This window comes from Seriola lalandi, unplaced genomic scaffold (genome assembly GCF_002814215.2).
Source record: "Seriola lalandi dorsalis isolate HSWRI2012SDOR001 ecotype SW California unplaced genomic scaffold, Sedor1 jcf7180002054427, whole genome shotgun sequence".
In the NCBI taxonomy this organism is placed as follows: Eukaryota; Metazoa; Chordata; class Actinopteri; order Carangiformes; family Carangidae; genus Seriola; species Seriola lalandi.
This window is the reverse complement of record NW_019524980.1, coordinates 578746-606096: the sequence shown is the minus strand read 5'-3', so window position 1 is coordinate 606096 and position 27351 is coordinate 578746. Positions and strand designations below refer to the sequence as shown.

General features: G+C 39.9%; 1 protein-coding gene across 3 annotated transcripts in view; it reads right to left on the bottom strand.

The window, feature by feature from the left end:
- The window catches only part of LOC111658215 (proprotein convertase subtilisin/kexin type 5-like), a 68730-nt gene that overhangs the window by 8003 nt on the left and 33376 nt on the right, over positions 1–27351 (bottom strand). Inside the window, exons 11-22 of one of the 3 annotated variants that reach the window (XM_087175241.1) lie at positions 26811–26928; positions 21571–21759; positions 20770–20906; positions 20007–20138; positions 19562–19664; positions 16679–16872; positions 14292–14376; positions 11169–11272; positions 10943–11081; positions 9664–9779; positions 1788–1887; positions 1247–1383 (exon numbers count right to left, since the gene is read on the bottom strand). In XM_087175241.1, the coding sequence (XP_087031367.1) occupies positions 1247–1383; positions 1788–1887; positions 9664–9779; positions 10943–11081; positions 11169–11272; positions 14292–14376; positions 16679–16872; positions 19562–19664; positions 20007–20138; positions 20770–20906; positions 21571–21759; positions 26811–26928 (1554 nt within the window). Of the gene's footprint in view, positions 1–1246; positions 1384–1787; positions 1888–5935; positions 8072–9663; positions 9780–10942; positions 11082–11168; positions 11273–14291; positions 14377–16678; positions 16873–19561; positions 19665–20006; positions 20139–20769; positions 20907–21570; positions 21760–26810; positions 26929–27351 lie in introns of those variants that run through there. The other 2 variants (XM_023410642.2, XM_023410641.2) reach the window with 2 other exon arrangements.

The following is a 27351-nucleotide window of genomic DNA, read 5'->3' as shown; positions in this document are numbered from 1 at the left end:
CCCCCCCACCAGCACCACCACCACCACAATCTTGAGATGGCAGGGGTGTAAAAACTCCACGTTACTATCAAAGGTCAGTATCAAGAACTGCCTGCTCAGTATGTACCAGTATGCATGTGTGTGTATGGGTGACTGGCCAAGATAAGAGAGGTTGTTTTGAGAGAGAAATGACACAGGGAGAGACAGATGGAGGGTCTCTTCATGTTATTATTGTTATGTCTCATTGAGCCTCAGACAGACCTGCAATTAAATGGAACCACATTTGCAAACACAGTCTGACAAACTTGCCGGCTAATTGAGAGTGTGTGTGCATGAGTTTGAGAGAGAGAGAAAGAGTGTGTGTGTGTGTGTGTGTGTGTGTGTGTGTGTGTGTGTGTGTGTGTGAAGGGGAAAAGGGGAAATCTGGTGTTAATCTTCTCCTTGGCTGTCTGGTGTCTTGAAGTGTGTGTAGGTGGGTGTGTGCGTAACAGAATCTCCCCAGTGTAAATATATTCGTTCTGACAGCCATAATATTGTCTGTGACACTGTGATAAACACAGTTATTACTACCACCTTCAGGTTGATATTTCTTCAGCTGTGAGCCTCTAACGACATCCGGGTTTTATCATAACGATTGTTTTTACACCAAAGGAAAAGGGTTAGGTTTCTTTTTTATGGATTTTGTATTGGCTGCACTGGATCCTAAGATCATAAAATCTACCACAAGGTACGTTTTTTCAATCATCAAATCCAGACAGAGTTTGTCATTTAACTGAGCTAAAACCCATGAGATGTGCAGTGACCTCTGCACAAGGATGTAACAAACAAATGAGTGATTCCCCCTTTTAATGCATCTATCAGCAGGCCTTGGCTGAATTCCTGCTTTAATTAGATTCATTTACTTTTAGAGGATTGATTGGTAGAGTCTGTAACAAATGAGCCTTAGCTTGATCCATGTGATGTTACGAAAAAGCACGATTTCACTTACATTCCAGTCACAGCTAGATAGATGGGTTTCTAAATCTATCCAAGTCAACCTCTGCAAAAAGCTACCTGTGTCAGTTCAAAGGCTCAGAGAGTGCAGGCTTTACATGGTGGGAAAGAAAGAGAGGGAATTCTTCCAATACTGGTGCAGCTTTTTCATCCCAGTTAAAGTAATGTAATTTTGATTTGAAATTAATACATGTTAATGTTTTTTTGTTTTGCTTTGGCTGAATGTGCATTTGATTATTACAAGGTTTTCAAAGCCTAACTCAGGTTAGTGTACCTCTGTCACAGCTGGTGCAGTTGTCTGGTCCCTCATCAATACACTCATGGCAGGTGTGGTGGCAGAGATAGCACTGCCTCCCCATTGCGTAACGCCCTGACTGGCAGCGAATGGTGCATTGTCCATCATCGAAGAAACTGCAAGTGGGGTGTTGTTCACAATGAATATGCAAACTCAGCCTGAGCCACAAATATACATATTTACAGTACAACATTTTTTTGCTCCTTTAAAATAAGAAGCAATCGCAAAAAATAAAGCAACCATGATGAAGTTTTAATTATTTTCTGAGCAGAATACAATAGTTCTTAACTCAAAAATCTCCTTTTGTTTAACATTAAATCTTTCATTCGAATGTACTGAGAGTTTTTGTTCATGTGGATTCATGGTCTACACATCTTGAGACCAACGACAGCTTTTAGTTCTTCACCTTTTGACAGTATGTGGGTTGGTTGGATTGGAGTACTGTAAGTGTAGCCTACCTCCTCAGCATCATTACATTGCGTCTTTCCAATGAAGGTGTTTGTATGTCAGTGGTCCTCACCGTGTTGCAGGGCAGCTGGTGCAGTCCTCTCTCTCTGGACCTGAGCACTGCTCACAGGTCATATCACACAGGTGGCACTTTCCATGTTTACTATACTCTCCTGCGGACAGAGAGCAGGAGTGAACAACATGACCTCACATCTGATGCCTGAAAGTCTCTGTACAACCACTTCTCCTAGAAAAACCTCTTCTTTGGCTTCATCTTCTGTTTACCAGATTTGTTATGTGTATGCACACTTCTTTTTTTACTTGTGTGACTTGAGTTGATACTGTGATGTGTCCTATTTACACCAATTATAACAAACAGTCATTTGTTACTGTTTCATTTCAGTGAAGATCCAGCTCATTATCCTCTGATTGCTGACATCTCTTGCACAATAACAACTATGCCTCTTTTTTTCTTGCTTTCTTCTCTGTCTTGTTTTTATATTATGTGCCAATACAATTCACAGATTTAAAAACATGTTTGACAATGTTTCTCTCAGGCGTACTCTCTATTTCCTGAGTGCTTTTACAATAAACAGTGATACGATCTGGACTTGAGATTTTCGTCTGGCCCCTTGTGAACTTGAAGACACAGAGAGGATTTCCAAAACTCAAGACTTTTTAAACAAACAGAGATTATCACGATTTCACTTGCACAAACTAATTATCATAAGAATAAAGTTATGAAACATATAATCAAACTCTTTGTGTGTTTTGAATTTGTATGTTCTCTCCATGTTTGTGTGCTGTCGTGCCAGTTACGCACAAATGTATTTGTCTGGTTCACACCTGGTGACTCCCAGTCAGCGACTGGAGCCTTTTCAGTCACACATTACATTTCATTTACTCATTTAGCAGATGCTTTTATCCAAAGCAATTTACAAGTAAGGGACAACACTAATGCTTCAGTGCAGTACGAGACCTTGAAGTGTGTACTAAGTACTAACTCTATTCAAGAAAGCGAAGTGCAAGGAGATCAGGAGACCTTGAACAGGACAAAGTGAGAAAAGATGGTTGGAAAATATTTCTCAGCATTTTACCAGATTTGAGACTAAGACTTAAAAGGGACATTCCATAAGCAATTACTTTTAATGACTTGTATTAGTGATCAGGTGATGCAAACACCAGCAGATCTGTGGCTCAGCTACATGAACAAGTGTACTCGCTAATTCGAGCAGAGATGCAACAGAATTACTTTATCATAAAGAAACATTCTGTAACAATACCAACTTGCCATTTGCTTATTTTTCACTTGAGAATAACATGCCTTCCTACAGCCCCATAGTCACATCCTCCACTGTTGAAAATGCTGAAAATGTGCGTAGGTTTTGGAAGGTCGGAAAGTTTTTGTTGAGTACAGCCTGGAAATTGACTTTTGGGTGCCAGAAATCTCAACACCTGGCAAAGTAATTGTTGAGTTACTGGCATTGATCAAAACATTATCACACTCCAGGTAGATACATTATTGTCATCACAAACTTTGCAGCAGTGAAAGCCCAACTTATCGTGCTTGTAATATTATAAATGAATCATGTTCACCAATTACAATTTTATCTTTTCGCTCGTCTGAACAAGTGTTACGTAAACTTTGTTCACATTCACTCAGGATTCATAATATGTATGGAAGCTATTGTGTCCAGTCTTACTATAGGACAGAGAAAAAATCCTTCAGCTTCACACTTGGCACCACTGAAAAGAGCCACAACAAAAGAGGCATAAACATTGTGTCCTATCCTACCTTTGTATTAGACAAAGGTGACAGACACTGGCTCAGGCATAAGGATGGAGCTTTCTCTCTCTCTGTGTGTGTGTGTGTGTGTACGTGCGTGTGTGTCTGTGTATGTGCGTGTGTGTGAGTGAGTGAAAAAGAGAGAGAGAGAGAGAGAGAGAGAGAGAGAGAGAGAGAGAGAGAGAGAGAGAGCATCCTTCAAGGCAGCGGCGAGGTTGTCTGTGCTCTCTGGCTTTCTGTGAAAAGCTCAATTGTTCCTTTCAAAACAAAAGAGCTTCTTTGTGTACAAACACAACAGGCGGTGGCTTCCCATTCAGCAGAGCTCTGCTGAAACCATTCAAACAGCCCCCTAATAAACGCCGTCACTCTCCTTCTCTCACACACACACACACACACACACACACACACACACACACACACACACACACACACAAACTGTCTCCCTGTCTTTCTGTTTGTCGTCCCCCTCACTCACTCACACAAACAAACAGGGAGCCAAGTTCTCAAGGGATGGAAAGCCGCACAACTCCACTCAGCAAAAGCAGACACTTTGGACTCCCACTGCCAGACGGGAGAAGAATGGAGCACAGAAGAAAGAGAGCTTGTCACTCAAGGGAGTTAAACTTTTCCAGTGTTACGGACTCGGCTGACCTTGTGAGGACACTGACACCCTACTCTGTCAGGAGAGACAGTTCTGTTTGCAGATATCACAGTGACATCCACCACACCTGGCCCTGAATCCTGATCCCCCTCACCCCTCCACAGGCTGATCCCTCCACATACTCAGTCCAAGAAAGCAGAAGAACAAATTCACAACTCCCAGTCAAGAGAGTCAACCACACTGTTTATCTAATATTGTGTATTTATTACCACAGGGAAGAGTTCCTTCTTCTTGACATGAGTTAAGGTAGACATTATTTGTCTGCAGTATTTCACCTAGAATTATACCAATGCCTTGATCAAGGGCAATTTCAGGACTTTCAGGAGAGAGAGAGAGAGAGAGAGAGAGAGAGAGAGAGAGAGAGAGAGAGAGAGAGCTGTAGGCTACCTCTTGTCATGGCTTACGTGAGGTACATTTAACAGCGAGGACATTTGTTTGAAGTTTGGTGTATGTGCTTTACATCAATCTTTAAATAAATGCTCCTTGTATGATGCCAATGGAAGAATATATTATATTGTCTGATTTTATGACACTTAGGGGATTCCCAGCAAATTGTGCTATGTGATGAACTAGGTCAGAAGTGTACTACAGGGTTATTCATACACAGACTGTCTTACAATACTATTTGTCACAGTTGGCGCCAGCACGCAACACCTCTGTGTGTGTGTGTGTGTGTGTGTGTGTGTGTGTGTGTGTGTGTGTGTGTGTGTGTGCCAAACAACATGACGGGGAGGGTTGGTTACAGGTACTAATAAAACACCTGTGTTACTGTATATGAGAGACATACAGGTACTAAGCACTAACATTGTAATGTTTCACATAAGGCTGTTTGAGGAACACTCAATATTTCTACTATTATTATTACTTAATAACTATCTTATGGGTTTAAATGCAACTGATGACAATGAGGAAGTTTGTCATCTGCTCCAGAACTGATATATATATATGTTGGCATTATTTGAATTATAGCCTAGGAGTTGTTCAGATGTACATATTAATTGCTGTCTGACATGAAAAGAGAAATCCTGAAAAACTGAAAAAGAATAACAAGAAAAGAGTCCAACATCCAGGCCCACTTTAGCCGCCTAATGAATGTAAAATACTTTCAACTGAATCCACAAAAGACAATGAAGTTTGTGACTATAATAAGGCAGTAAAAACTTGCATTGATGACCTGTTTTTAACTTCCATCTAATTGTCAATGAGTGCACACATCTCCCTTCAAGTGTTCTGCCTGGGGCATGTGGAAGTTTCACTTGATCAATCAGATCAAGTGCTGAAAAACTAAAAGTTTCCGAAAGCAATGATATGAATTTCAATGATCTTATTTCCTTTCATGACTGTAAAAACAAATGAAAAAAAAAATACCACAATGGGAGAGTGAAACACAAAACCTAATGGTTTGGAAGGGAAGTGAGAAACAGATGAACAAAAATGCTAATGGTTGAAATAATACTGATGAATACACTGTTAAGATAACTAATGAGAACTGAAAAGAAAACAAAAACATGAACAGATTAAACATTTTAATAAGAACACTTAAGTAAAAAAAAAAAGATTTTCAAAACTAGAACTTTGAGTAACATTAATAATGCATTGTCACAGATATGTCACAGGTACACAATAAAAACAGCTTTTATATGAGGGGGTGTGTGGGTGTGTGTGGGTGTGTGTGGGTGTGTGTGTGTGTGTGTGTGTCTACTACCACACAATCTAAAATCAATTCAAGTCATCTTAAACAATGACCAAGAATAAGTTTTTGTTAACCAAAACAGGGGATTCATCAAGCTTTATTACAAATCATCAAGAACCATAACCAGTTGACAGTACAACAATTCATCTAATACTGTAAATGCTCAAGCTGCAGGTGTGAAGACCCACACAGAATAAGAATCTTAAACATTATTTTTTATTTTTCTGCTGTTCTTTATTAGAAACCAGCACCACCAGAGTAACCTTTGACTTTCATCGGGTAAGATTCAGAGACAGACAGGAAGAAAAACCAGGCGTCTGAGGTCAGCCGGCCTTAACACAAATACAGTTTTGACTCAATATGAATTAACATTTCTGACACACTCCTGGTTCTGCTGTGATGTTGTCAGTTCACTTTCAGTTTTAACAAATGTGATGTAAATAGAAAAAAAAAAAAATGATTGCCTCATTTGTTTTCCAATTTTTCTTGAGTTGACGGAACACAAAGTTCTACGGCCAAATGTGTTTCTATACCTACAATTTGGATAAAATCCCTTTTTAGAAAATAACTGAAAGTAAAAATGTCACAACTCTGATTTGGACCACAGCAGTCTGTCTGCCTGTCAGACCCTCTACCTGCAGATGAAACATGATAACAACAGAATATTTTCTGTGCCGATCATTGACCTTCTGTGTTGAAAGTGTAGAGCAATACTTCAGTTGATATGCATTGCCATTAAAATGGAATGACGAAGAGTTCAACTTCTAAAACTCTATTTTATTCGAGAACAGTACATGAAGGGATGCACCGATACAGACCAAATATAATTATTGGACAAAATTCCCTGGGGTTTCATATGGCACGTGGACAATCAAACCAACATATGGGAAAGTTGAGGATCCCTGTAACAAATATAAGTTATATTTCAATTATTCTATCCAGTGACAACAAAATAATGGTGGAGCTTTAAATTGTTCAGTCACAATAATGGATGGAATCGATACTCAGTTTTGGGCAAAAGTTTAGCATCCAGAATGTGCACCATGTGTGAAAAATGGGCATCGGTGCATCCCTGGTACCAAATTCATTATAACTCACTGCAGCATTTCCTTCCCTGCAGAAAGCTCCGGAAGGAATGACTATCGACTTGTCTTGTAGTACCTCTCGAATGAATCAATGCTGCCTGGGCTTACATCAAGAATTAATAGCATTCTTCTACACACACCAATAAAGACAAACACACACACGCACACTATTCAGAGGGCAGGTTTATGTTTTTAAATAAATGAAATGAGGTGATTTTGGTCAGTAACGTGCATCAGTCTTGGCATACGGTGACACTGTGGCGTCTGTAACTTCAAGTGATGGCTGATTTATGTATCTGAGTTCATGTTTATAAGCGTGTGTGTGTGTGGTATATATGCATATGTATGTGTGTGTGTGTGTGTGTGTGTGTGTGTGTGTGTGTATATAACTGCGTGTGAATTTGTCTTCTATCCCCTAAACAGCCAAAGTCAGCCCAGACAGACATTATTTTCACATTACTGAGTGAGCTTCTTTTTTTTTTCCTCTGACGTATATTTACAGGCAGAAAACCAGGGCCTTTCCTACTGTATGTTCACTTTCCATCTGTTTATCGTTAACACTGGAAAGAGAGGAGGAAGAGGAGCCAAAATAAAAATGCACACAGACGTATTCAGAGTTTTCACAGGCTGAGTGGCTCCTGTTTTTAGCTATGCTTCCTACACTGGCAACAAAAAAGAAGGTTCAATTATTTTGGCATCGATGCTTTGGTCACAAAATACCGACACTTTTATTCTTTTGTTTGTTTTCACTTTTGTTTTCATTTGCTCATTTGTTCTTGAAATAAGTCCCAGTCATTTTACACCCTGACCACGTGTGTGTGTCCCAGTACAGAAAAAAGGTAGGTTTGTTGTAGTCCTGTCATCGCACCTCCGATGCAGTCCCTTTAAGAGGCACAGATTCTCTTATAAATTATGTGACTGTGAATGAGTGGGCAGGGGGGCTTGAGAAGGAGGGGTGCCCCCTGTGCCCCCACATCCCCCCCTGCACTCCCTTTACGCCCAGTGAGTACATCCCGTCACCCCTTTTGCGAGCACGTTCTGCAGCACAGTTGCTGCAGCACTTTCCTCTGGCAAAGATTGTTCTTTTTAACGAGCACGCAGAAACTGCCCTCCGCCCAAGATTCTTCATTTGCTTTCCACAGACCAGGAAGAAGAGATACAGGGGGAGTTTGGAAGGAGGGGGGAGGGAAAACATGCGCACACACACAGACAAATACATGTGGAAACGCGCACACACACACACACACACACACATACACACACACAGGGTAGAACCATTAGAAATGGTTGAATGGCAGGCAGAGCCATGTGATTGGTCAGGAGAGGATTCAGGTAACAGGAAGAGTTTTTTTTTTTTGATCCAATCACAGACGATGTTCATCGAGGTGGAAAATGATTGTAGTCCGGTGGAGTGATTGGATCCGTGTCAGGAGAGAGGGAAAACAGATTCGGGAGAAAAAACAGAGAGAGAGAGAAAACAAACGTCACACAATTAGAAAAATGAAGATTTTTTTGAAATTCACTTGTGTGTGTCATTTTGCATCACAGAAAACAAAGTGGACCACCAGTCTGTAAAACCATCAAATCTACTGGTCACTTTTGAGCTGCCAATCAAATTTTCACCAATACTGAACCAGTTAGGAAGGTTGGAAACGGACTGAGTGTGCACTTTGAATGAAGTGTTCATCAACAGAAAGGTCACACAGTAAAGACCTTTTTCTCTTCAGAGCTTTATCTCATCACAAACTGAGAGACATTTCAGCCACAGGTTCATTTTAACTAGAAGGTCATGGCAAGAGCAGCAAATCACAGGCAAAGTCTCATAATCAGATCTTCACCTCTGCCAGTTAGTGAAAAAAGGAATATTTACATGGAAAGATCCATAAGCCAAACATGCACAAATTGGAAAAGACTAGACTACAAAGCACAGAAAAGACAAAATGGTGAGAGCAAGCAAAGACACAAGAGAAATCAGAAGATTACTGTAGAGGAGCAAATGATATGGAACACTCGAAAAATAAGAAAAGGGATTAGGAGGGAATAGATGTTCAAGAGACTTTTCAACCTATGCAGTGTGCAGTGAAAACCAGGAAAAGGGTGATTTATGTGTGAGTGTGTAATCCCAATGAGTTTTTATATTAGTAATATGCAGAAGATGAATGAATGCTTTAGATAAAGAACACAAAAGGCAAAAGCAAGGACAGACCGCCTTCCTGCTTTGAAGTTACGACAGAGCTCTTTGAACAGTTCTATTCAAGAAGTTAGTACAAAGCTCAAAATATAAAAAAGAATGCCACATTTGAAAACTTAGCTTTTACTTAATAAAGCAGTTTTGCATTCATTTTATACCCTGTGGCATATAACACAATTTAATTTAAATGGAGATGCAAAATAGGCTCAGACTCACGGAGGGTTGAGATGTAAATCTGCACCTCTGAGGCTTTTGGTACTTTGATTAGCCGGGATTGTTTAGACTACAATTTGTGGACTTTTGCCTTTAACATTTTGAAAAATACTGATGTGAATCTAATTAAGTATATCGTTTTTTTTCTTGCTGTAACTCTATCCAATTAAGTGCTCTAGGGAGTCCAAGTCTTTACAGAAAGTTCACTGCAGACCTTACTAGTATGCATTATGACAATACATTCCCTCTGAGATGCAATGCAACAAGTATAAAATAAACACATCGAGACCATCTTGTAGATAAGATAGCTGACAACTCACCATCTTTGCAGATGGTGCTGACCACACAGGCTCCTGCCTCCAGATTGTAACCACTGACACAGCTGCTGCAGTTCCTTTCACCAGGCCCCAAGCACTCGTAGCAGCTATGGTCACACCTGTCGATGGTTGTATGAAGAATTAGATACTACAGCGCTGAACTGTGCTCACATATCATCATTGAAAACTGTTTTTAAGGATAATTCAGCTATCTTTTACTGGCAAAGCTTCATTGCTTTGGCTTGTTTAGTGTGTGTTGGTGAGCAGCGATCAAAAAATAAACTGGAAGTTTTCAAGTGAAGTAAGAGAGTAAATTTCGAACACAGTTGTTATCACAAGAAAAACAAGATAATAAATATCTGAAATAATCCTTTTGGAGCAAAAGACCCAAATTAGGCAACAAGAAAACACAGTTATCACTATTACCATGCTGTTAGTGAAAATGAGCCAAAACATTTATTGGAAATGATCTGATGTCTGTATCTGAGCTCGGGGAGGAGCTGACAGAGAATGAAGCAATCAAGTAAAGTAAAGGGTCGAGTGAGCAATAAAAAATTCAAGGTGGGAGAGAAAAATAGCAGAGAGGCAAGTCAAACACAAGGGCCGATAAGAAAAACAACCAAGATGTCTGACTCTGCGGAGGAGTTTGACTGTGGGTGTGATAGGAAGCAAATCAAACTGTGATCAAACGTAGGAATATGAGTATGATTACATGTTCTTTCCCTTCCATTTCTCCTAATGCAGGTTCACATTAGGGAAGAGTGAAGCAAAAGAACTGCTAACAGTTTTAGGATAGAAAACAATGACTTCACAAAATGGCAGTTCTGAATGAAGTTCTAGTTAAAATGTTCACAAATTTATCAAAGTTGATATAGGTTCATGTTCTTATAGTAGACTTTTAATGGCAGCAAAATCCACCATTGTAGGTTTTCTGTGTACATTTCCCCTTATTGTCTCCTTGACAGATTGTAATATTTTTGACCATTCATTGGAGTCCCAGTTTGTGTTTAATAGAAGATGTCGGTGTCTGAATCATTTGCTGGCTAGTTTCTCAGAATGTTAAATGAGAAACCAGACAACTGGGAAATGCAAAGACTGTGCACTGCAGAGAGAATAAGTAGTGATAGGAAAGAATAAACCGAGGTTAAAGTAGAAAAAAAAAATGGAAATTTGCTCTTGACTTGCTTAAGTTCAAGATTTCTTTATTCATCTCTATGGACTGGAGATCTACAAGTTTTTCACTGTGGTGGAGAGGTGTTGGCAGGTGTACTGACTGACTCACTTCTTACAGGACCTCTGCACCTGCCCGTTGTCTGAGGTCTGCTCTGACAAGTAGTACCCAGTGCTGCAGGTTGACACACACCGCCAGTCCTCAAGTAAGTAGCCCTCTGCGCACTTAGTGCAGGCCTCTATACCTGTGCCTGAAAAACACATCAACACGCACTTCAGGGATGTTGTTAGGGCATTTAAAAATCAGATGATAAACAAAAAAATGTTCTACTTCCTACCTGCACAAGTGGCACAGGCCCGATGGCACGGCTCGCAAGTCCTTCTGTGGCCGTTGTAGTAAGTCCCTGCGTCACAGGTCATCTGACACTTGTTTCCTTGAAGACTGGAAAGAGAAAGATAAAAAGATGCATATTCATAACATCACAGTAATTGCCAAAATACTAAAAAAAGTAAAAAAACAGATGTCCTTTAATTAGCAACATGAAGCCAGACAGTTTAAGAAAAGAGCACAAGCACTCCACATCAGTTTTGGCTGTTACAAGGCAGCTGCTAGTGAACAATTTTCAAATATTTAGGAAAGATGAAAAAAAAACATTGCACAGGACATTGAGTGGGTGTACACATTAACGGTTGACCTTTAGTTCATATTCTGACAGATACAGGAATTTGAAGTCAACCAGATTCAAGTGAAATCAAAAGGGAATTTGTTGTGTTGACCAAAATATACAACTGATTATGGAAGCTCCAGATGTTGGGAGTAGTGGTCATTTAAGTAAGAAGTAGGTTTAGAGGTTATACAGTCAGTTCTGCAAAGTCACAGTGAGGACAGGTTGGTGAGCTTGCTGCACTGAGCTGAAAAACAGCTGGTCTGTGTTAGCTAACGTTTCCCAGAAACGATCTTGCCTGGTCCTCTCTTCCTCCTCAGCTTCTAAACAACCGTGAATGGTGAACTGAATGGGAAGGGAGAGCTGTGTGCAAATGTGTGTGCATGTGTGTACGTGTGTGAGCATGCGCCTTGCTGTGGTCTCACTGGCGTTCAGAGGAAATTATGGCTTACAAGTGTCCCCACCTCCACCTCTGGCTACACTGATCACTAGGTTCAAGACCACAATATGTTTTAAACACTTCACAAGTGTTTCCTTCATGACCTATCAGGAATTCAAGCACTTTGAAACGCCCTACCCGTTGTCAGGTCAAGTGTAGTTTGGGCGGTTTAAAGAGGCTGCTGTGGAAGTGGCCAGAAAATGAACTGGAACATGTCTGCATGGATAACTAAATGGTTTAGATCAGAGGTTCTTCAAAGTAAGGATCACAGCCCAAAATGGGCAACAGCTCCACTTCTTGTGGCTCCGCATGACACGAGTAAATGTGGGCTTTAATAAGCCTGGGTCACAGGGTGAAACTCAGTTTACTCAATTCGGGTCCCAAGTGGAAAGCAGTTGGGAGGCCCTGGTTTCATTGGTTCATGCTGCGAATCCAAACCACAATTTAACATAATGTGCTGGTCTACATTAGCAACACTGTAGTCCTGCAGCGTTCAAGTGTTTTGGTTTTTTTTTAATCATCAAACCACAACGATGATATTCAAGTAAAACTGATACAAAAAGATGCAACTGACTGTAATATTAAACCTGCTGCAGTATATTAAATGTTATGGGGCTTTTCCAAGCACAAAGTCACATGTTTAACTAACTGTTAACAATTTTTAAAATAAGAATAATGTTATATGAAGCGAAGTGTTCAGTCTTCTCAACCAGAAGACACATGGCTAGAACCATCACTGTAAACCCATGTTGTGCAGATGAGCAATAGTCAAATTCACTGAACTTAATTTCAAATTGTAAAATTCTAGTCCAAGTTTTAGTCATTTCTTCCGGAGCACAATAAAATGTAAAAATGTGCATGAAATTATTCACACTACATCTGGTACAAGTCTGAAAAAAATATTGTCTTGGATAAAAATATTTCACTCTTTCAAGCCCACTGTCATAGTGAAGGGTGAGGTGTTGGCGCTTTCTGACAATCTTTCCTCAAAGGCACTCACAGTGCTCCACTTGTTTGCAGAGACAAAAAGAGAGCTTGAGAGACTTTCAACTCCTGCTTACTTTCTCACCTCCACACACCTGGCCAATTTCCTGTGTGAAGTGGCTGTGAATGTCACACTGTCAGCTTCGCAAAGTTATAAAATTGCTGGAACAGCAACCTCCATTTCTAATGTCAGATAGGTGTGGGGAGAGTGGTTTTCAGACACTGAACAACCATCTTGCAAGCACTAAGCAGACTGACACTTTTAGAGGTCAAGTGATTAAATATTTGAAAATTGGGCCACCATACAACGCTGATGTAAAATAGTGTTCAGGCAAATCCTTCAGACCGTTTCTGTGGCAGTTAAAAGGATATGCAGAGTGATTTTAATGTGTTTGCAGTTCTTCTACCAATAGCATTACTGTGGTAACAAGACTGGGTTGAAACCTATATGTGGCTGGACCGCATGTGGTCAATGTGCGAAATGGAGGACATGAAAACTGTTGTGCAACCGCTGTAAACAACTGATGTTATTGCGTACTATTTGCATTCTGTCTAGTGTCAGTCAGTTTCAGCCTTTTATCTGTTTGCTTCTCCAATACTCCCTGTGCTCAAATATACAGTATTTTAACATAACCGAATTCCCTATGAAGCTGTTGTCATTTACATGTTTTTCTGTTTCTGTTGTTAGACAACAGAACAAGTATGAACTAGTGACTGAAATGCAGTCCATTTAGACTACATGTGTGCTGTGATTTTGGCTTTATTTAATTGTAAAATGATCATTCAGAGAGAAATTTAGGAACAACAGAATATTTTTCTCATTTTGTCCCTTATGACACAGCTGCCGTCTAGGTAACAAACTGCTGCCCTGCCACTCTGACACTCACTGAACAGAGTAAACACATAGAGACACGTGTCTCCCATTTGCAGGATGTTAGTGAAGACTCTCTTCTAAGGAAAGTGGCTAATGTTTGTCCAAAACGCCACTAGATTTGATTTGAATTTTAAAAAGTCAATAAAATGGTCTGAAAAGTCTCTAAATCTAGAGACAAATGCAATAACTTGGCAACACTGCAGGGTTTAATCCCCCCCTCAACAGAAACAGTTTGTGCCAATTCACTTTGAAAGAGGAAAGGCCAATAGGAAAACTCCAACACTCGGTTACACCCAATGGTGTAACTGCATGACTCACGTGGCATTCACTTGACCAAAGGTGTAACTTGATCACTCAAATCTATCACTCAGTCACAGAGATTCACATTTAAACACACTGCAAGTTATTAAGTGGATAGTCACACTAAGACACTAAAATCAGCAATGATCAGTAATCAGTGACTCCGGTTAGGCTTTGATTAGAGTGACTTCCAGTTTACCTCATCCCAGGTTTACATTCTGTGCAGAGATTGGAGGTGTTGCACTTCTTACAGTTCTCTGGACATCTCCTGCAAATGTTGGAATCTGGAAGACAGAGGGTGAGCCAGTCATACACAGTGGCTAATAGGAACCAGAAGTCTGGTTGCATTTGAAATGAAGAAAGGGAGCAGAGGAAGAAGACAATGATGAAGAGGGGGAGAAAGGGTAAAGTGAACGAGAGAGACCAGTGAGAAAAGTGGAGGAGGAAAGGAAAGAGAATAAGTAGAATAAGGGGCAGATGAACAAAACATGAGGACAAAAGGCAGGGGAAAGAGATGGCAAGAGAGGAGGGGGGAAGAACGGAAATGTCAAAAGGCTAGAGCTGTGGGGATGAAAAAGAAGATTGTAGTGTTGGTGAGGGAGGATAGGAATGTAGATGAATATTTCAAAAGGCAGACTAAAGGCAATGACACGCTTTGACACAATGCACATGGACACTTCTACCTTCAGCAGCAATGAGGATTGCCAAAAAGATGCGCAAATAACATGTTTTATTATTCAGGGGATACCAGTAGACTATTTAAGAGTACGACTATTAATCAAAACTGTTATTTCTACATTTCCAAAAATAATTGCGAATGTATGACACAACCTTTGGTTTTGTTTGGAAAGCCATATGGTCAGAGCTAAGAGGAGGAGACTGAGTGGGTGAGGGTTGGTTAGATTTACAGGAATCTGAAAAGCATTAAAGGGTGGATGCAGGATATGGACAGGTCACAGACAGCTGGATAGAAAATTCACTTTTACTTTTGCCTCCTAGGCTTTACTTTATTATTTCAGCTGTAATCTGAAAGTCAGAATTAGTGCTGAAATAATATAGTTGATTGACCAGTTAGTCGATCAACAGAAAATGTATCGCCAGTAATGATGATCTTTTATTTGCAAGTCATTTACCAAGTAGAAATACTAAACATTTGTTGGTTTCAGCTTCTCAATGTGAAGATCTGCTGCTTTTTGCCACTTTATATCATAGTATGTTGAATATCTTTAGATTTTAGCCTGTTGGTTGCACAAAACAGACAATCTGAAGAGTGAGGTCTCCACTTTTGGCTCTGGGAAATTGAGATGGGCATTTTTGTCATTTTCTGACATTTTCTACACTGAACTATAAATCAGTTAATCAAAGAAATCACAGGGATTAATCAATAAGGAAATTTACCATTAGTTGAAATCCTGGCCGAAATGTCAGAAACCATCTAGACACTGTGCTTACATGTGTCACACACACTAACGCTTTGACACAACAGTAAAAATTTAACACTTTAAGTCAGATGATATCACATATAACACAGATGCATGTCTATGTGTTGATGAAGGCAGGAATTCACCTCAACTTGCTGTCAGACTGACAAAGACAAAATAGACTCTAGATAGCTCATTTAACACAACACGATACACAGCAGTGCCAACATTTCAAAGGAAAAAAGTATCCACTACATCTTGGCCTGCTGAAATGTTATGATTGAACTTGGATCAGATCACATCAGATCTGCTGCCAGAGACTCTCAGAGCTGCCAGGACTCACACTGTCTTGGCTGCAAACCAATATATAGATATAATTATAAGATATACATAGTTCCAGTCTCTCATTCCTGGTTGACTTTCATCCAGGCTGGCATACATATTTAACATAAGACAGAGCAGTAAATACACACATTTACTAGTCTATACATTAACACCACTGCAACCGCTCTGTTTACTTCAAACCAGTGGTCGACACGGAGAAAACAAGGTGACTAATCGTAAAAATGATCCAAAGACAATCCTCCTGCAGATCTGTTTTCTTTCACGTATTCCACTTTATTTATTCCACTTAAATCAGATGAAAGAAAAAATCTGCTTACTAGTAGACTTTTCTGTTCTGTTTGGTTCAGCAAGTGCAAAAAGAAAAATAAACAAATGGCTAGACGTTACTAGTGAACTGAAGCACTTCTGTTGATTGTTGTGATTTTGTTTGTGATGCAGGTGACAAAGAGCAGTGACTTTGTCCTACTTATAGATTATCTTCACCACTGGGAACAATACATTTCACTATACTCTGATCTTAAGGACTTCAGACCTTGATCTGATCAATGGACAGCATTTTTGGCTGCAGTGTTCTGAGAACAGTTATGTTTAGTCAAGTTTGTTGTTTGTTAAATTGTTAAAAGAAAACAGATGCAAAGGAGAAAACACTATTGAAGTCAGAAAAAGCTTATAAGAACCCCAAGCTGAGATCAAGGAACAATGAAAGAAAAGAGATAGTATGGAAACAAATTCTTGACTGTACGGTGTGCTATCATGTGTGCACTCATAGTTAGAAGTGTGTGTACATCAAAGAGCCATTTTAGCCAGCAGTGAAACCTACCATAGTCGAGGTAGAAGCCGTCGGCACAGTTGGCAACACACGTGTTGGAACCTTCGTTGAGGTGGAAACCAGTCCTGCATGAGGTGCACTGGTCGCTACGGCTACCAACACAGGTTTCACACAGTGAGGAGCACTTCTTGCAACGCTTCCTATCATCACGGAAAAATCCACTGGGGCACTCCGACACACACATCCTGCAGAGAGAGTTGATTGAAGGGAGAGAAAGGAGAGATGTGGGGTAAAAGAGAGTGTCACAAAAGGCCAAAGTGGAACACAAAGAAGGGACAATTTGTATTTCTCACTCTCACTGCAGTCAAATGCAAATCAACCTCATTGTTCCATAATTAACAACCTCTATCACACAATGTCAACAGGCTGAAAATGTAAAACATATGTCTGACAAAAAACATATGCCTCTTGTAGGACTATTGTGAACTAATATATTATGTGCGTATTATAAGCTTGAGTAAAATATAGTTTTATAGAACTGAAGCATTTTCATAATTACCCATTGTTACACATTAACTTATTTTTCATGGATCAATAGCACATAATGATTTGGGAAGAGGTACAGAGTGTGTGTGTGTGTCTGGGTGCTATATGGTGAACAGGTGTAACATCTGTTGGATAACTTCACAGGCCTCCATCACCCCCACCATTTCACCCTGAGGCTCCCTTCCTAAGGTGAAAAGGATCTCCAAAATCCTCAGGAGCACAAAATACACACGTAGACACTCCTTAAGCCTTATTCACACACCTCAGTTTTCTGCCAAGAAACACATATGGCACGTGTGAAACACATAATCCACGTGTGCAGTACACACTGCCATCCGTTTGTCCTTCAACTTCCATACCATTTCTATGCTATGCTGAAATTATCATTTAAAGAATAAAGATTGTAAAAACAATACATTAAGGACACCACTAAAAAAACAGCGTTTTCCTGGCCATGCTTTCAGCATTTTTTGAGTCCTTGAAATGGTATAGACATGAAATTGTGATAAAAGCAATTTAAAGCAAAAAAGTCTCCTTTTTTTTTTTTCAATGTGTCTATTTTTGTATTGATTATATTTCTGGTGGAGGAGAAAAGGTGAGCACATCTCAAGGTGTGCGATCAGGGTTGTAGTTGCAATCGGGGACAAATGTGGTCATGTACTCAGAACTTTCTTTCTGAGAACATGGGCACATGAGTTGCTGTTTACATTATATAATTTAAAGTTACATTGAGTGGATAGAGTGTCAGAATGTGATTGTTGATTGTAAATTTTACAACTTAACCGGTGTTAAATTGGACAATTTTTAGGACAAGAACAATCTAGAGACACAAACTTAATTGAGTATAACAATTAAACAATTCTTCCCACAAAAGTTTAATCCTAGTGAAGTAGGAATGCAAAGAAGAGCAAAAGTTCGAAAGACCCACTCACCTCTTCAGTCTACACCATCAAACACATATGTAGGGATGTAATTATCTGAACATTAAACACCACCACCCCTCCTCGTCTTTCCTCCCACTGCTCCCCCACTCGTCATTCATCAATTGCTCCCTGTGGTGGCAGAAAAGGGCAGCGCACCTCTAAAGTGGGCTAATGATAAGGCAGCACCTAAGCTTGCACATTCTGATGCACCTGCATTGGTTTGCCTTTTATTAGTGCAGAGACCCGCTGACACAAAGGCAATTACAACAGACTTTGATCCTAATGGGATCCTAAGGGCACACACAAATGTGCACACATGCACAAATTCACAGTCTCTCTCTCTCTCTCTCTCTCTCACGCACACACACTTATACACACAATTAACAGGAGGGTGGGACAGACTCAACATATTATGACCAACAGGAAACAGCATCTCTGTTATCAGACTGACAAGGTGAAATGAATAAGGTCACCCCTTGCACTGTTTCTTCACCTTATTCACTTTATAAGCTCAACAAATGACAGGAATGAGCAGTGACCTGTGACCTCACAGAATTCCACACTAAGCAGAGCAGTTCTAGTTTTAACACTGATGGGACACCGTTTTACAAGGCTTTAAAATACATGTCTGGTGAATTCATCCAAATAAATACCTTAGTCAAATCTCTTCCTTATATTTTTCAGTTTCACTTCAGAAAGTAGCCAGTTACAGTGACTTCTTTGTTGTGTTCATAGAGCAAATAACATGGACAGTAAATTCCTGCTGGTGTGCCGATTATTAAATTCATTCATGCAAACCCGGCTCTTACACAAATGTTTCTTTGAAGCATGTAAACACAATTGAAACTTTGCCTTGAGCTGCTTAAATCCAGTCAATCCGGTGGGCTGGTACACATTAACATTCACTTTAACTTTGTAAAACTTTCTGATTAAGACCCCCTCAGCTAGTATTGATCCCTCTCTTCATTTGACTCTCTCTAGACTCCCAGAGGACTCCACACACTCAAAACAATCAGCTGTTGTTCCAAGAACATACAATCCAGACGTATCTTCTATCTGTGGCATTCTAGCTCAAATGCACCTTTTAAATTAAAAGAAAAAAAAAGAAATAAATTGGCACTGGTGGAGTCCACATAGCAAGCTGATATGTACATCTTCTTATGTACTTTGAGCCTCTGTTCACCATTACTCTAAAGTGAGAAACATTAGTTTAATTTAAATTAATTTTCATTATAACACCAAATTATATATAGAGAATATATATATGATATTTATCAGTTGTTTGGCTCTGAGTCTTTGTTTTTTTTAACAATCCCCAGCATAAAAACAAGGAAAACTTAGAAGTTGATGTTATCAGGCCAAATTTTGTCTTTTTACATCTGTGGTTTTGAATAAGATACGTGTAAAAGAAAGTAAACAATTCAAAAACAATATCAATATGTAAAAAAAAAAAAAGCAGTCTGACCTGGTGTTGTTCTTGAACTTGAGGAAGTAGTGGAGGCAGTTAATGCAGTGATGGGGTCCTGGGCCCTCACAGCCATTCTCGTTGCATTCAGAGTCACAGGGGCCTGGGGACACAAACAGAATTTAACACTTTAGTGGTAAAGCAAAAAAGAATATATTTCAGTAAGTATTTCAGTATAACAGCTTCACCAAATCAACTGACTTAATGGAAGCGATCATTTTCATGTATTACACTCTCTGATAGGACCATATGGTATAATACTATATACAATAATACTAATATTATATACCAATACAATAAATACTAATACAACAATATAATGTGCTTCAGTCACAGTGCAGTAAAAAATAACCTGTTATAAAAATTATGTTACTTTGCAACACATGACAACATAGCTACTGCTGTGGCTAACGTGTCTGTGTACAACTCTGGATTTATCACTTACCGATGTACTCCTCTGTGAACTCCTCATCAGTGGGCGCCTGCGTGTCTGTGGAGCGAGGCCTATCATTGCGCAGAGATGAGTATGGGTGCACAGAGGTGCCATACAGCACCAGCGACCACTCCTTCAGCTTGCCTGAGGAAACAGAAGTACTGTAAGAGTCATCCTACAGACACAGCAACATTTAAATCTATCCTGGTGGCGAGCAGATGAGTATCCTTTGCTGTTAATTTGATTTGTATATTTGGTATGTAGCTGATCAGTTCATGTTGGACAGGTTTTATTTTTGTTTAGTTCAGTGGTGATATTTTTATTTGGAACAGCAGTTCAACCTGACTGATAACCATCTTTCACCACTTGAGCACAATAGCAGAGAAAGCAAGAACTCAGTCTACATTTTTCGGGTCAATATTTTCAGGTATTTTCAGTTACCACATCCCAGTACATGAAACTTTTAATAATACCCATTACAACTCGGCAAAGGTTCCCAGGGACTGCAGTGATTGACATAACAGCTTTTTAGAAACTGCTACTCTCCATTTGAGACTTTATTATGTTGTTAAATTAGTGGGTCATTCAGCAGTTAAGTTCACTGCCTCCAAGAGCAACATGTGTGTGTGCTCCTGTCGGTCCTGCACTCAATCCACATAAAACGTTGGTCTCTTCTACTTCTACTGCCTGTGTAAATTACACTGAATTTAAAAAATAAAAATGGCAATTTTTTAAATTAAAGAGTCAATTGAAGAAATTGTCATCACTGTCATACCAGGTACTTTCTGGCTGCGGAGTTGAGAAGGTGAGTCATAGATCTCTAGGACCCAGTCGCCTGCTGCCTTCTCTCCCCAGCAGTGGGTGGTCATAAACTCCCAGTTCTTAAAACCCTCCATGGAGTGATCAAACAACCTGCATATCAGGAATATACACACATGTACACACACACACAGACACACAGAAATCACACAATGATATCAGATGAGGAAACAACTCAAGTATTGCAAATGCTAGAACAAACAATCTCAACCACTCAACCAAGTACAGTCACAGCCTCTAATGAAGTGTGGCCAAACATTGTAGAGGGCTGTGGTTTACTTGAGGTGAATGTGGCCAAGGTACATACAGTGTTTACACTATATTCAGTATCCAATCCCCTGGAGGTTTTCCAGATTTTTTCAGCACAAATTACAGTTATTGTTGTTAACAAAGCAATCATAGACAAGTGAATCCATATTTTAGATAATAATGCTAATTTATTTAAATGTAATACAGAAATATCTCATTTACCTAAGAATTTAACCTCACAACTCACAGGTTTCTCAATTAAGAAGTATCTCACCACTAGTTTGAAGCCACTGCAAATGAGCTTTCCAATTACTTTACTTCTACTTTACTAAACTGTTCTCAGCTCTTTGCTTAGAGATTAATTTCCTAAAACTATCAATAAAACATACCCTGACATGAGTTACAGACAATATGAAAATACACAATTTAAAAAATAAATCAGTTTTATAATCTAGTGATGTGATAGGACATTGCAGATAACCGTTGGCAACATCTATAAATCTTTCACCTGTTGGCGAGCAGCTGAGACTTGGTCCCTGAGGGTGAGGTCAGGTTGATTGACAGGTCTCCACGGCGAGGGTGTGTGATTGTAATACGTACGACCACATGCTCCAGGTAGATCACATGGTGGTTGGGGTTGTCAGTGCATCCTGTCGCCTTGTACACCGACCGGACCACATGCTCTGGACGGATGGTTCTAGAGGACAGAATAGAAACCAATGAACAGGTAGTCGTTAGTAAAAATACTAAAACAGAACCTAACCACAGTTTATAATTGATGGGAGGATATTGATAAGTTGATGCATCAGTTAAAAGATAATATTAATCACATTTAAGTTTATGAATCACACAGGGAAAATTTACCACCAAGCCCAAAGTGTCTTTTCCATTAACACACACCAATTCCTTTAAGACCATCAGTTGACTAATGGAAAGAACAAAGTCCACTCACAATCAGCTCGACTGACAAAAACTGGGAAATTGACCTGGAAAATCTAATTTACGGATATTGTGCCATAATTAAAGAGATTTGCTGGGAGTACATTTTGTTGCAATTAAAATGACATTATGTACAACAAAATGTACCACTAACATAGAAGCAAACAAAAATAGGATATCAAATTTTAGCCAATCCGGTTAAAATCCTATTACATAGATAAGATACATATACACAAAAAAGTGGTTCCTGATTACCATAAGTAAATATACCAGCCTTTAAAATTGAGATATCCTTCTTCTTTGCAAATTTGGTACACAAATTTCATAGTGAACTTGTACATTGTAGACTGCTCTAAATGGAAAGAGTTCACATCTTTCCGTTGTGAAGAAAATGTTGATTGCACAATGAAATGGCTATGGAATAATGATTTAAATTAGTTCCCTATTGTTAGTCACTATGCAATTCCCTCTGGCATCGGGCACAGAACTTTGCAGAAAAATAAAGGCTTGATTTATGGCACAGAGGAAGTGCATCTGCAATTGCATGACCAAAACAGGAAGAGGAGTGCTTTTGTTGACTGGAGTAACTGGGGAAACTCTACCTGGAGCCTTGTTGTCGAAGGAGGCAAAGAAGGCGAAGACAGCGAGTGATAGGACGCAAGGCAAAACAAGAGCGACCCCCAGATGGTTATTCACTCAATGGAGAGAGCCATAGTCAGACTGGGACAGAAATTCAGCCCAGGACTTATCCTTTGGGACCAGGGAGAAGGCCAGTAAAGAGACAGGGCTGGTCCACCAGCCCACTGAGATATGTCCCGCTAGTGCCACAGGCAAGTCCGACTATGGAGAGAGCTCCAAACTGACATTCAGTTCACCTTATTTCTACTAGATCAGCAGGTAACAAAACATGCCTACGTATTCATACAACTGGGTGTTTTATTCTGCCTTTATCATAGCACTGAGATCGGAGTTTCAAGCTCAAATTGGGATTTTTAGGGTTGTTTCTTTCTTTGGACAGCAGTCAGGCTGATAGCAGTTAATCATGTTACTAATGCTAATGCTAGCAGCCAGACACAAATGATTCATTGTCTGTTTGATAATTTAAACAAAGAACATGTTTTCTGGCGATGGCCTTTCTAAAACAAGCAGTGGCACCAACATTAATACCATTTGGAAAACGTTGGAAAAGTTGTCTATTGCCACTTTAATTAAAACTGTCCGTCAGCTTCACAGCACAGGATTTAACTGTTGAATGTCACTCTGTGTGCCTTCAGCCATAATGCACCTTCAGTCGGTTTGCTCTTTCGGGACATGAGGCTGGGGACTGTGGCTGTCTCTCTACACAGACATTCTGCCCCGTCTACTCTTGCCAAAAATGCTGTAAGTGGCTGAAATAACACTCAATATCAGGTTTCAATACACAGAGGCACCCATAAAAGCAATCACATGGACTTCTTTTGATTTAACCTAAACAAAAAACCAAAGACCATACAGTTCATATTAAGGTTTTCCATTTCTTGAACCTCAACCAGCCAAAGAAACAAAGAGGCATGAGCATGATAAGAAAGACAAAGAACATTATTTGCTCTGTCTGCTATGCACAACTCAGCAGCAGCAAGATAACCCAACAGCCAACGCAAACATCTAATGACCCCTTGAATAACATCTGTGGTATGATCTAATATAATAGCAATACAATACCAAAAAAAAAAGTAAAAACATAGACAGGTCCAGTGGAGGGGACAATGAATACCATCTTGCCAGAGTGAGGCTTTGGAGAAAAAGAGTCATATGTTGCTCTTGCACAGCAGTTGGACATGGAGCAGCTGAGCCAACTCAACACATTAACTCACTGGATTACATGCAGAGTTTATTCACTGGAAACTAAAACAGAGCTGGTGAATTATACTTGCTGGCAAAATAACACATAAAATGCTCACAACAATTAATTTTTTGCAGGGTGGAGAGGTGAAAGATAAATAATGCCAGAGACTTGTGCAGTTTGATCCTGTATTGGAAACCTTTTTATTAGATTCCCTGTTGTCAGGGTTATAATCACGGTGATGACATTTTTAGGAACTTCGTGATACAACACAGAAGTTCATCATCCCCAAGACAATTATCGGCTGGCAGACAATCTTTTCTTGGAACATATTCCTCACACTTGGCTCAAAGATTAATTGAGACAAAGAGTAACCGCATGGCTTATTTGATTAATAAAGTGTTCTCTTTTGCCGTACAGACCATGTAAGTGCCTGTCGAGACCCAAAAAGTTTTTCAATTACAGTCATAAATACTGGCTTTAAGCATTAAGCTGATTACTTTTAGCATGAATGAATCTGAAATCACAAGCAAGTGACTGTGTTGACAGTAGGTTAATCCCATTGATTATTAATTACTGCTATAAATACAATTTGTTTGTGAAAGACCAAAATTGGCCATCAAGATGTAACTGATGATTTTCATTGAGAAATGTTGCTTAAATTAGTAACACTGGTGAACTAAACTTATCAGTCTGATATCAATCAGATCAGTGAATCAGTATGAGACGAATAGTTGTTTGTTATTGAAAGCAGTGTTATGAATTGTTTTCCAGAATGACGGCAGGTAAACAATCCAACTTCTCAATTTGTCCTTTGACTCGATCTCTGATCATTTACATAATAGAAGGCTGACCAGTCAGCTCATGAGAGAATAATAGTCAATATAAACATTTCCCATTAATTTACATTAAAACCAATGAAAGTGAAAAAAATCCACAAGAAAATTGCATGAGATCGAGAAGAGTTGATGGAATGAATAACAAAGAGAAAACACTGATTGTCTCTTTCGTGAGCAGTCGATGACTGTTTGGAAAGCGGACAGCAGTAATGGCTGGGGAGTCTATGGTTGATATCACAGCTCAGGCTTCTCTATGACACAACACAGATAACTGAACCATACGCATGGGACGGAGCCGAGCAGATGCACAGCTGATTACCACCAGCCTGATTGCACACAGATCAGGCAGTTTTCCTGGTGTGTGCTCCAAGTGGAGTGAGGCGAGCGATTTCAGACAGACATTACCGAACGCAGCAGAGGGGCCAGCCAGAGGGTGTGTGGGAACACTGCAGTGAGGTGACGGCTGCACTTATGTAGCAAGTTACAGTAGAAGTACAAAACACACGCCCATGGCCATGTACCAACAGAGGAGAACAGACGCATATAGGCCTGCTTCCAAAACGCATTCAGACAATCTATGTAAACCCCCCCCATTATTGCAGGCACTGTCATGATGCAAGTAAGCACAGACACAATTATATGAATACTCTACTAAGTGGTTAGTTTAGGGAAAAATGTTTCAGACGTTTTGGGGCGGTCTGAAAATACGGTGTTACAAATAAAACTTTCATTACTTTTTTGCTTTTGTCCCAAAAACAAAGCAAAACCTTTTGTTTGCTGGCGATTGCCTACTTTTACTTCTTTGCAAGCCTGTCTTTTGGCTGGATAGAGGAAGGGTAAATTTTCTTTATGAACGAGGCTTAAGCTCCCAGTCACTAGACAAATGTGCGACTGACCATTCCACAAATCTCTAAGGCTACTCATAAACACACCAGACATGGAAAAAGGAGGTTAAAATGACAGGGTTGTTTTTATTTCGCTCACGCAACAACATTGGGAATCTCTCCATAATCCAGCACACATTACATGAGTATGGAGGCCTGAGCACGACTGCCCCTGACACAAGCTTGACTTTACATAAGCCTCATATGGACTGACTTGTGCACTGGAGCAGAACAGACAGAATGACACTGATAATGCTGCAGTCGCTGGACACCAAGCCTTCGACTGAAAGCAAAACCAGTTGAGGGCCTGAGTTTAGCCAGCCAGCCTAACACAGAACAGTGCTCAGGCTTCCAGCTGCATCAAGAATAACAAGCTGTGAAGCCCTGGCTCTCTGTGTGTGTGTGTGTGTGTGTGTGTGTGTGTGTGTGTGTGTGTGTGTGTGTGTGTGTGTGTGTGTGTGCATGTAGTAAAGGTCTTATGTGAGAACCACCCTGCCAGAACTAATGCTTGGCCCCTATCAAGGTACAGCTTGCACAACCGCACTCTCAAACACATGCCGCTGCATAAAACACCAGGGAGAGAAAAAAATGAGAAAGAAAAGAAAGACAGTACAACTGAGAGAGAGAAGAGCAGACTGAAACAGAAAGAGGGGGTAGAGGTTGTAAGGCGCACAAAAACTACCATATTCCTTCTGTATTCATAATGCAACACAACCACATTTTGTCACATTTGTTGAATTCAAAGCTGACTCAGTTATCTTGCATTTCACTTTAAACTTGGACTATATATGAACACTAGACAGTATCATCCATTAATACAATAAATGGAAATGTTTACACTCTGGCATATATTTAAGACAACAGAGGTCTTCCAACTTGGCAGCAACAGTTTGCTGAACGCTATTTCCCCATGCACAAAGTGAGAACAGTGAAGAAATAGTTTGCAAGACCTCATCATTCATCATCAGGTCTGACCTCTCCAATGTGGGCAAATCACTGCAGCCAGGTTCCAAAATGATATGGAAAGCTGTTTCACAGGATTGGAGATTACAGCAGCAATTCAGCAAGTAAATATGGGTGTAATATCCTTGTGTCCACTACTGAGTGTTTTGAGGTGAATGTGATACATATATTCTGGTTTCTGGTGTGGGTCTGGTCACTTGGAAGGGTAGGTCATCAGCAATTAAAATTCAATAATTGTTATTTATGAGCTGGCACATCAGGATATGGTGTGTGTGTGTGTGTGTGTGTGTGTGTGTGTTACCTGATCTGTCGGTCTGCACTTTCCACACAGACGTGCTGAGTGGGGACTTGCCTCCATCGCTCTGCCTCCTTCACCATCGCCTCTGCATCCATCAAACCAAAGCCGTACAAGTGGCTGACTGTAGGAAACAGTGAAAAGTTGCAGATGAACAGACCAGTCCTTCACTGAGTCTATAGTGTTTCATACCGTTAATAGTTTACCAAAAAAGGAATGTAAATAGTTCAAGCTCCTGAATAAGATTTTGTTTGTTTGTTTGTTCTGTGTTGTTTTGAAATCCTGCAACCACAAATATATATAAAAAGGGGGTCAGATTAAGAATCAGAGACAAGAGCTCTGAACATCCTTGAAGGCATCTAGTGCTGTACAGTTTTTTAGATTCCTGTCTAGGTTATTTTGAAGTCAAAATGTGTCTAAAATTTTGCATTCTGTAAGGCAGTTGTATAAAAATGTAAAGATAAAGTTTGGAAGCCTCTCAGTTTATGGGTAGAGCTAATCTAATATGAATTCCTTCCATACTTCTCACACCCCCCACCCCCCACCC